We start from the raw sequence: 10,979 nt of genomic DNA on the forward strand, positions 1-10,979 counted from the left end.
TTCCCTGACATCTTTCCGCTCACAGTCTCTCCTGGGGTCAGGCTTCATCACTCCCAGCCTGAACTCTGGTGATAACCTTCTCATCTGTCATCTTGCTTCTGTTTCTCCCCAATCTGATTCTTCCACACAACCAGAGAGATTTCACCAACTAGCAGATCTGACCCTTCCTAGTCCCCTGCTCTATAAACTTTGGGGCTCCCCATGGTTTCTGGAATTCACTATGGAGTCCTCCCTTGGATGTTAAAAGCTTTCGGGACCATACACCCGTCTGGCCAAAATGGCTTTTTTGTTTATTCCTTCTCTCCTCAGGAGAGAATCTTTGAGGAATCTTCGCTTTCTCATCTCCAATGCTGGCTTCTTCATGAAGCTTTGGCTGATCCCCCATCTACTATTGCCCCCTACGGATCTACATTTTATATAAGGGCTATTTTGACAGCTTGGTGGCACATTGGTAGAGTGTTCTACTAAAAATCGGGAAGACCTGAGTTCCAATCTACCCCGCGACATTACCTAGCAGTGTGACCTTGGGCAAGTCCCTTCACCTTGCTTTGCCTCTGTTTTGTCATCTGTAAAACGAGGTGGAGAAGGAAATGGCAAACCACTCCAGGATTTTTGCCAAGAAAACCCCAAATGGGGGCAGACACGGTGGCAATGACTCCATATTTATAACACGCATGGCCTATGTTTATTCATGTTTGTTATATGTATTAATGCACATATTAGTATCATGTTATCAACTATTACTGTGACCATAGTTTTCAAATGCAATACCTTTAAAGGGTAGGAGTGTTCCAAAAGGTGCTTTGGATTTCATTTTTTCACCACCAAGGTGAATACTCTCGAACGTCCTTGACATTTTCCTCTACCACTGACCCATGCCCTCCACCTCACTTTAGCTCTGGACAGTAGAGGCCCTCCATAATGAATGGAAGTGAACTTGACCTCCAAAAAGGCAGAGGGGGTTCACCTCACCTTGAGGATGAGTAAGACTGTGTGGGAGTCTGTTCTTGAAGTCGTCTCAGTGGAATCATAATGGAAAACTGCTGATATTGATCCGTTTTGACTATTCCTGAGTGTCTTGTCGTGGATCACTGAATCCCAGACGGATGGAATCCAGATGGAACCATCGAGACCACTGCCTCCAATCCCTTCATTTTTAAGATGAGTAAACGGAAGCCCAGAAAAAGTTGCTCAAGGTTATTCCAAAGCAGAATCCGGGCATTTTGACTCTTGTTAGATCTTTATTCTTGCTCTATGTAAAACATAGCGGTGATTGCTGAATAGGAAATAAAAAGAAGGCATTAAACAGGCCTGATGTCTAGGACAATGGGAAGGGGATTGGTTTAGTGTCACAGGATCCAGGTTCACATCTTGTCTCTGATACGATCACTCTGGTGATTGATTGTCCTGGCCAAGTCTCTGATGCTCATTTTCTTCATCTGTCAAATAAAAACATTGGAGGAATCGGCGTCGGAGAGCCCCTTGAAATATAATCCTATAGTTCTTGCTGCAAGAAATGACAAATTACAAAAATTCCTTTTAAATCTAATTGTTCGAGTTGAATTAATATTGAACTAGAAATATGACATGTTAAAAGTCTGAGGCAGAGAAACTCTTCATTGATATGTGAGAGCAGGCTGAATTAGGAAACAATATGGAATTCCCAGTGAGTGGGCTCTGTGTGAGATGAGTGTGGGCAGGTTAGTTTTAGATAATAGCAGAAGGCAGGAATCAACAAACAAGGGTGTCGGAGATGGCCTTTATCTCTGCTGTAGGAAGGCCTGTAGTCATGTTGTCTTACACCTCAGCTGATTGCAAACAGCACCGCTAATTCCCCACCACAGCCAGAGACTTGCTTGTAGAATATTCCAGCAGGCTAATGGGATTCCTGATATTCTTGGCTTTTTTTTTTTTTTTTTTCTTTCCTCACTTGGTAAAGTTGGAGGTGAGAAATCCAGGAAGTTAACCAGAAAATATGTCACAGGTTTCTCCAATACTGGGATAGGGATATTGCCAATATATGTCTTGAGTAGACATTGTCCGAGAACTGAAATAAGGGATCCCAACAGAAGAGGAGGAGGAAGAGTGAAGTCTGTAGGGAAGGGCTTTCTGAAAGAAAAGCCAATTTAGTACCATCCTTCTTCCTGTGAAGATTCCAAGTTATGAATCTCTGGAGTCTCTAAAGCCTTGAAGTTGATAGTCTCCTACAGCAGAGATATCAAATAGACAATAAAACATAGATAATGTTAATCTGTGGTTTTCTAAGTCAATATACAGCCATAAGGACCCTTAGCTATGGTTGCATTGAATGAAACGCACATATATATATATATATATATATATATATATATATACATATATATATGTGTGTGTGTGTGTGTGTATACATGCATATACCTAGATATAGAAAAATAGACTTAAAAAGATATTACTAAAGACATATCTTATTCAAAAGGAAGTCTGATAGCCTAGTAAGAGTTAGAGATGGCTCATGGATTGCCCTCCTACTTTATGGCACTCTTGTGATGCAAGAAGAAACTGAGAAAAGCCCTAGGGCTGACGGTATGGGAGCATCTACACGAGTGGTGGCCAACATCAGGTTATGAGTTGTATACTTTGGTCAAATGTGCATGGTGGTGAAGTCCCAGAGCCAGAGGAGTCCTGGGATGAGCTGTCCATCTCAGTGACTGCCTCCACTATTGACAAGCAAGAATATAAAGGGGAAAGATGGGAAATTTCAAAAGAATTAGGGCATTGCATGGAAGTTCAACCACCTCAGTGGTTTTCCCCAATAGCGCTCGGCAGCCAACTGAGTGATGATGTCTCTCAGTTCCTTTGCCCACCAGACAGGTGTAATTTGGTGCAATTCACCAGTTTCCCTTTGTCTTCTTTGCATTTCACATTTTGAAGCCTGCTTCCCCCTTTTCCTGTTTTTGGCACTAAATTATATTTGCCTTGCGTGCTCATGATTCAAAGTATTCTCTTTTCTTGTAGCAAAATAAAGGGCTTTCTGAATCTTAAAAGCCTGAAATTTATCTTGGACGTGTGTTTTCTGCTTATCCTGAATAAATTCCATGCAAAACTGCATAAATGGTGCAGAAAGTATTTATGAATTGGGACTTAACATGTCACTGACACATTTTGAAGGGAGCTTTGTTGATCTTAGTGATGGGCGAGCTCCTTCTGCCAAGCCTGGCTGGAAAGGATGGCTTAGAGGCCTAAACATCAGTTATGGAAGACGGAGACTCCCTGGAACCACAGGTTCTAATCAACAGGGTCAATCCAGCCCTTCATCCGGGTGAGGGATTGCATATCACCAACTTATTCCTTTGCAGCCCTTGGAATGAAATCATAAAAACCAGGCCGTCTTTGTTCTAGGTTGGCTTTAAAAAGCCCATGATGGTTTGTAGAGGAGTAAGGGTTTGCCTCAGGGCCCCCTGGTCCAATTTCTTGGGACCTGGCTAAAAACCTTGGATATTTGATAGTCTGGCTTATCCCTATAGTGTATTAGCACCCTATAAAAGTTACATTTCATTTATTTCAAGTTTAGGGCCCTCTCAAACAGCACGGGTAAACCAAACTTGAACCTTTTGTGGTTGGAATTCTGTTTACTCTTGGCCAAACATTGCTTCCTGGTTCAAAGGAAAAGGCCTCTGGAGGGTCCTTGGAAATCCAATGGCTTTTAGAAACCAACATTTTGATGGGCTAAATGTGAATGAATCTGAAACACATAGATTAGCTTCCTCTTAAAATACTCAGGGGCCTGAAAACGAAAGGAAATTGTGCTTGACAAAATGCATTTTGAACGTTGCTTTACCCCAACTGTGAGCAAACATTGGAGACGTTTGCCAAGTCCGGGACCGAACTGGGTCTGCCCAGTCACCCCCACTCATAATAAAGAAGTTAAATAGTTTCTATAAAAGTTATTGGGGCCATTGGAAACCTGGTCATTTCTGAGCATTGGAAACACATTTTTAATCAGTGGGAAACAAGAATGATCTTCAATGAGGTCTAGCTCCGATTTAGGAGGTTCCCGTGGCTTTCTATAAACCGACTGTCAGAACACAAGCAGACAAAGCAAACGATTGTAATCTAGAGAAATCCCAATCACGGCCATGTCTGCATTTCAGTTAGAAGAGCTGATGAACGCCCTGGAAAAGACCAGGCAAGAATTGGATGCTACCAAAGCTCGCCTCGCCTCAACACAGCAATCCCTGGGTGAAAAGGAAGCACATTTGGCCAACCTACGGATAGAGAGGAGAAAACAGCTTGAGGAGATCCTGGAGATGAAGTAAGTGCCATTGGCTCATTCTTGTTTGATTTAGCAAAAAGTTCAATATTTTACATCTTCTATGCTTTTGTGGAACTTGGTTGGGTCAGCTGATGGTGGGAGATGAGGACCAGGGGAGCGGAGGAGAGGAGGAACAGGGGTGTACCCTGCAAAAAATAAATAGTAGGAAAATAGAAAAAAATAGCATGGATAAACAAAACATTTGGAATGATGGGGTAAAGCTGGTATTCTAACAATAATTTCTGGAAATTCAATTCTATTTTATTATGTCCTAATTTGGGTTCATAAAATATTACTTTTTTCAATTTGACTCATATCCATGCATACATCTATGTATGTATGTATATATATGTATACACACATACACATATATGTATACACACATATATATGTATACACACATGCACACACACACACACACACACACACACACACACACACACACACACATATATATATATATATATATATATATATATATATATATATATATATATATATATATATATCCATGTAGCTACCCATGGGGAGGGAAATACATCCTTGGGGTAGAGGTAAGTAAAGGATAAAACAGGAACCGGTATCTTTTATTTCTCCAATAAAACTTTGTTTCCATATGTTCCTTGTATGAAAATGTTTTTCTACATATAGATATATACATATACATATAGATAATGAGATATAGTAATAATAGAAAAAAAGTGATCTTATGAACCAAAATTAGAACTTAAGAAAGAAAGCTTTTGCATAGCCCTTTGCCATGTTCCTTGAAAGTGATATTCACTGAGACTGTCAATATATCTAAGGGCATACTGCTAATTAAATCACGCAGCTCAGGTCAAGATGGAACTTTAAGGAGAGTTATTTCCTTATTGTAACTCTAGAGAGAATTAGGATAACACAGTTTCTCTCTTCATATTTGATTAGGCCATTCTTCCATGGAATATGGTTATGCTATTTGGTGGGCTACCTTATTCCTTCAAAGATCTCTGACTGTCCATATGAATAGTTCCTCAGCCAAAGGCAAATATTGAAGACCACTCTCTTATGATTTCTTTGGAAGATTTTGGTTTTCTTTTTTAACTGGAAATGGAGGATAAGACCATTGTTTGCCTCTGTTTAGGTAAATCGTGAGGGGGCAATTACCAGCAGCTCATGTGTAACCTTCTGACTTGCAAAATTGCTGATGACTTTAAGGATAGTGACTGCGCACAGTCAGGCAGCTAGTGGGTTTCAGAGTGTTTAGTGTATTTAACGCCAGATCTGCCAGATTCCAGACTTGGCCCTCTGTTGAGTAGGCCATGATTTGGGGGAATTTTTTTTGGCGGGGAGATAGTCTGGACCTCTGATTCATTTAGAAGCCCCCTGAAAGCATCAGGAACCAGATTAAAATATAATTGGGAAAGGTTGAACAAAATATGTCAATATACAATGTAACACAGATAATACTTATATCTGTTTTCTTAAATGTGGCAGACTGGGATCTATTTCTGTTGGAGTCTGACACCAGGGTATTAGAGCTAGTTACTCTTCTCTTTTGTGGGTAGGAGTAAATAAGTATATTGCTTTTTCTCTGTCTTCTTCCTCCCACTTATACAAACACATACATATACATATGTGTGAATATGATTATAGAATTATCTGTTTTATATATAATTATATATAATATATGTATATATTATCTATAATATTCACACATATATAATTATATACACATATATAATCGGAATCTGTTGCAGTGCAAGTCTATGGGAGATAAGCTAGCTCTATAATGTGAAATGTATACACTTACATACAGAATATTATATGCAATCATATTTTATATTCCGAGAAGGCTGTGAAGAACAGAGCCCTAGGCTACATGGCTGGCCAAGCCATTAAAAATGTATCATCTACTTTAACAGAGCACTTGGTGAAGAGTAGTATTAATATAAAATTGGATTTAATTTTCTGAAACCTCTAAACCCTTTTCATTTCTGTGTTTTCCTACTTACTCTGGTAATTTCAGCTAGCACCTAAAGTAAAGAGAAATAGGAGAACCTGTTTCATTACATCCTGTCCATAATAAGAACCTAGGCTCTGGATTGTTTGTATGGAATGGGGCTCTTTGAGATATGGTTCTCAGTAGAAGCACTGGCAGGGGAAGGTTGGGAAATACACCCTTGGGGTAGAAGCAGGTGAGGGGTAAGACAGGAACCAATATCCTTTATTTCTCCAATAAAGCTTTGTTTCCATATGTTCTTGGGTATGAAAATGGTTCATCTTGTGCTGAGGATAATGACATAGCTAAGTTGATAGATTTCCTGTTTCTGTTTCAAAAGGAAAAAAGAAGAAATTCCAAGAGGGATTCCATTTTATCATTTTTGAGGAGCTAAGTCAGAAAAGAAAAGAAGCTTGGTTTTAAAAATAGGCAGCTATGATTATTAAACTAAAATGTTGCCAAAGACATTATGAGAAATATTCTCCCATTTCCTCTAGTCTTCCCTATTTCTTTCCTCTTTCTCTCCTTCCTCTTTTCTCTTTTATGCTTTCTTTTTTCCCCTTTTTCTTTTCCTTTCTTTAAAGATGAAGAAGAGAGGCATCAAAATATCTGTGACTTTGATAGTTGTCGTAATGACTGTGGCTAGATATAGTTTATTTGCAATAATTTTGTAGGTTTAGTCAAAATATATGAGTGATTAAATGTAGAAGTCTGATCTTTGAATGCCCCAATCTACTTGGGGTACTTGGTGTGTGGTGAAGATTAAACAGAAAATTTTGATCAATGAACAATTTGGAATAGAATATTTTGAAGTATGCTATCAAGAACATATCAAATCTTTTTTTTAAATTTTATTTATTTATAATTTTTTTCACAGTATATATGCATGAATAATTTTTTATAATATTATCCTTTGTATTCATTTTTCCAAATTATCCCCTCCCTCCCTCTACTCCCTCCCCTAGATGACAGGCAATCCCCTACATTTTACATGTGTTACAATATAACCTAGATACAATATATGTGTGTAAATACCATTTTCTTGTTGCACATTAAGGTATAAGTAACCTGGGTAGATAGACAGTAGTGCTACCAATTTACATTCACTTCCCAGTGTTCCTTCTCTGGGTGTAGTTGTTTCTGTCCATCATTGATCAACTGGAAGTGAGTTGGATCTTCTTTATGTTGAAGATTTCCACTTCCATCAGAATACATCTTCATACAGCATTGAAGTGTACAGCGATCAAGAACATATCAAATCTTTACTTTCTATTGACTGCCCCAGTTTCTCCAAGAATTCAAACACATTTTTACCGGATAGCCACATACTCTTAATAAGAGAATATATATGAACTAATGGAAGCTTAATTTTTACATAAAAAGTCTTGCCCTGCAATTGTGATGTAGGTCAATAAGTTAATATTGGGTTATAATGGAAAAATATTGGAGTGAACTCAGAGGATCTTGTTTCCAATTCAGCTTTGCCATTTATTATAGTTTTCTAGGCAAGTCCCATAACTACTTTTATCTACAATTGAGAGGGTTAGATTAGATGGACTCGTATCTCTTCTCTATCTATGATTATCTATCTGATAATCTAATGATATCTGATTAGTGAGGATGCATTATTCTGATATTCCATTTATTTAAATCGATATATTCTTCCTCTCCTTAATAATTTCTCATGCTTTCATGGGTCAGTTTTTTCCCCCCATTAGTTGTGAGTACTTTTATTTAATCTTGTCAAAAACATTTAATTAGAAATTAAAATGAGATAATTTGTTGTTATGTTCTATTCTTAACGAAAACATCTCCTTTCAACCATTTTGGGCAATGTGACCAATTATTCAATGAAAATATACTATCCGTTTTAAAAGAAAATATGGTGAAGAGTAGCATTTATATATTTTAAAAATTGAATTTATTTTTCTAAAGCCTATAAACTCCTTTTACTTGTATGTTTCCCTACCCACCTTCAGAATTTCAGAGAACACCTAAGGTAAGACCTCTTTTGGTAGTTTGCCATAATATTGCTGAAGTGTTTTTCATTTCTTACTGCTGCAAAGTAAATAAAAACGTCCACTCTGCTTCCTTTGGCAAAAGGCAACAAGGCATGACATTATTAGGCACAATAGAAAATGCACTCAGTATTTAAGTTCCTCAGAAATCCCTCTTTGTGTTTATACTTGTCTTCATAGGAGGGTCTGCACTGTGTCTATACTGAAGACCTATAATGGCAAATATATCGATTGAAATAGATTTCTAACTTGTTAGATTGCCTTTCATGAAAAGAAATGCTATGGTCTATCAAGGTCATACTCGGCAATTATGGCTTCAGGGTGTCAGAATCAAAAACCACTTCAAGTGAATGCCCCAAGAGGAGGAAGGAAGCCCTCAAATCAAAATCCGTGGTGTGAAAATAATGAAGTATATGATCACACAAAATGATCTCTTTTCTTTTTATTTATTTATTTATTTTTAATTTAATTTTAATTTTTTTTTAACAAATTGATTTCTTGTGAGGGTTAATCACTATAGAGGTTTCTTTGCTGCTGAAGGAGCAAATGGGTTATGATCTATGTCCTCTAAGTTTTGGTGCTAAGTTTCAGGGACTCGACCTTGGTTATGGCTTTACAGATAATACTGATAATTATCTACTGATAATATAGCTAAGATAGTCACATAGTCAATGCCAATTACATATAAACTTGGAACTTGGGTTTGCATTCAAATAAGTTCCCAAATTTTGAATTTAGCTTTAGAAAGCATGTTCCCTGTGCTGACATGTTCTGTCTCATATTTCCTCTTAAATTTGGATATGAAAATTATATCATTAAATTATGATGATGGTATTGATGACGGAAGAAGATGTAGTGATAATATTAATAATGAGGAGACAGTAGGTGCAAGGCTGGTAAGAGTACCATTCTACTTGATCAATAAATAAAAAAGTTATTCTCTATTTAAAATCAGCATTTATCACATTAACATCAAAACTAATTGATACAGATCATGGCATTTTTCAAAAGAATACAATTTAAATCTATTATGATTCTCTCATAGTAGATGATCTTTCTCTTATATAGTTTCCAATTTAGAGAGTTAAAGAAAACACTTAATTAACTCCATAATATGTATGCTAATACATAATGCTAATAAGTACGGATGCTATTAAACTAGATAGCTCTCCAGAAATTATATTAAAAATCTTTTTCATCTCATAGAATCTTTTTCTAGTGAGATCAAAGTGCCATTCACATTCTTAATGTGAGCCAAGAGAAAAACCAAAAATCATTCAAGAATCAAGAAGACACTTTGGGCCAGCAGATGAAAGTGAAACCTACAGATACTTTGTCCTGCTCCAGCAGCAGCAGCAGCAGCAGGGGTGGAGGTGCAAGTGGGGACATTAATAGTAGTGATGGTATTGTTGATTGTCACTTATATTTCTTTTAATCATCACAACATGTATTTTGTAATCTGCACACATCTTTTTAAGCCTCAAATTGATTTAACACCAGAAGAAACTATTTGCTTTTGGTTTCTTCCATCTCCTTCTGTAAGCTAATCAGTATTGTTTATTGAAACTTCTAGCCATCATTCCCTCATAAGAAGGAGTGTTCCAACTCCCCTCCTGTGCCTCAATGTATTTTTGCTGAAATGTATAACACTTGGTTTTCTGTCTGTGTCAGTTCCTACTTCAATGGGCCCGTGAATTATGTGGATCTCTCTTCTGGTAGTTCTGATGACAGCTCATTCCACCCTTTTATATATTTGTCCCCGTCACGCCATCCATTTTCCAGAGACTTCAGGTATCCCCTGGGTACGCGTGCTCAGAGCTGTCATCCAACTTACAGTCCCACTCGCTGGCAGCCTGACTTTTTCAGATCGTACATGTCCACAATAATTCTCTCTATCCCTCTTCTTGAAAAGAAATGATTTGGGGCAACGTGCTACAGGAATTTTGTTTCCACCAAGGTTCCTCTCATTGCCTTTTGGTTCCCTGACCATTTGGATTCTTTGGAGCTTGTGGGTGATGAACTAGACTCTGTGAAGGAATAGTAATTAACAGGGGAGGCTGTATGTGAATGGATAATTTTGGAGTCACTGAGAGTATTTGGGGACTGTTTAGTGTCTTCCTTCTATTTAATTGTGGGTCTAGCCCGTTATTCAGCTATGATGTCCGGCCAAGGTGTAGCTATCAGTGGAAGAATTCAAACTTGCCCTCTTAACTATGTTGCATTATCTGGACCAGTGGGAATTCTTCATGTTTTTTCCTTTTTCTTGTGGGAATGGTTAGGTAGGTCTCTTTGGGGTGGTTATCAGTCTCACAGTGAAGGCTATATTTCTAACAATTTTCTAATGCATACCTTATTTTCCTAGTGACACTTTTGGATAAAGGTCAAAGAAAACACAAAAGCCCACTAAAGTATGTTCACGGATTGACTTGTAAGTCAATGTTCTTATAAGTTCTTTAATAAATAGAAGTTTCCCAACATGGTCAAAATCACTGAGGGTATTATCATCAGCAAACAAATAAAGAGAAAAGTAACCACACATCATCACCAGGTCTACCAGTGAGTAATCCATACTTTTATCGCCCTACGTGTAGCCTCTAGCATGGGCTCCTAGAGGTGATGTCTGCCCTGTTTGATGCTAAACTCCTTGAGTGCAGAATTTTTATTTTTATTTGTGTATCCTTATTTTTAC

The 10,979-nt window shown here is 37.7% G+C and overlaps 1 protein-coding gene across 20 annotated transcripts in view; it reads left to right on the forward strand.

Annotated features, from left to right (window-relative positions):
• The window catches only part of ERC2 (ELKS/RAB6-interacting/CAST family member 2), a 993,908-nt gene that overhangs the window by 552,652 nt on the left and 430,277 nt on the right, over nt 1–10,979 (forward strand). For all 20 annotated transcript variants that reach the window (XR_012485046.1, XM_074284429.1, XM_074284434.1 and 17 more), the window contains one exon: nt 4,131–4,291. Coding sequence is in view for 19 of the 20 variants with exons in the window: in XM_074284429.1 (XP_074140530.1) it covers nt 4,131–4,291 (161 nt within the window). In the remaining variant the exon portion in view is untranslated. The remainder of the gene's footprint in view (nt 1–4,130; nt 4,292–10,979) is intronic.

Source organism: Sminthopsis crassicaudata, chromosome 1 (assembly GCF_048593235.1).
Source record: "Sminthopsis crassicaudata isolate SCR6 chromosome 1, ASM4859323v1, whole genome shotgun sequence".
Lineage (NCBI taxonomy): Eukaryota > Metazoa > Chordata > Mammalia > Dasyuromorphia > Dasyuridae > Sminthopsis > Sminthopsis crassicaudata.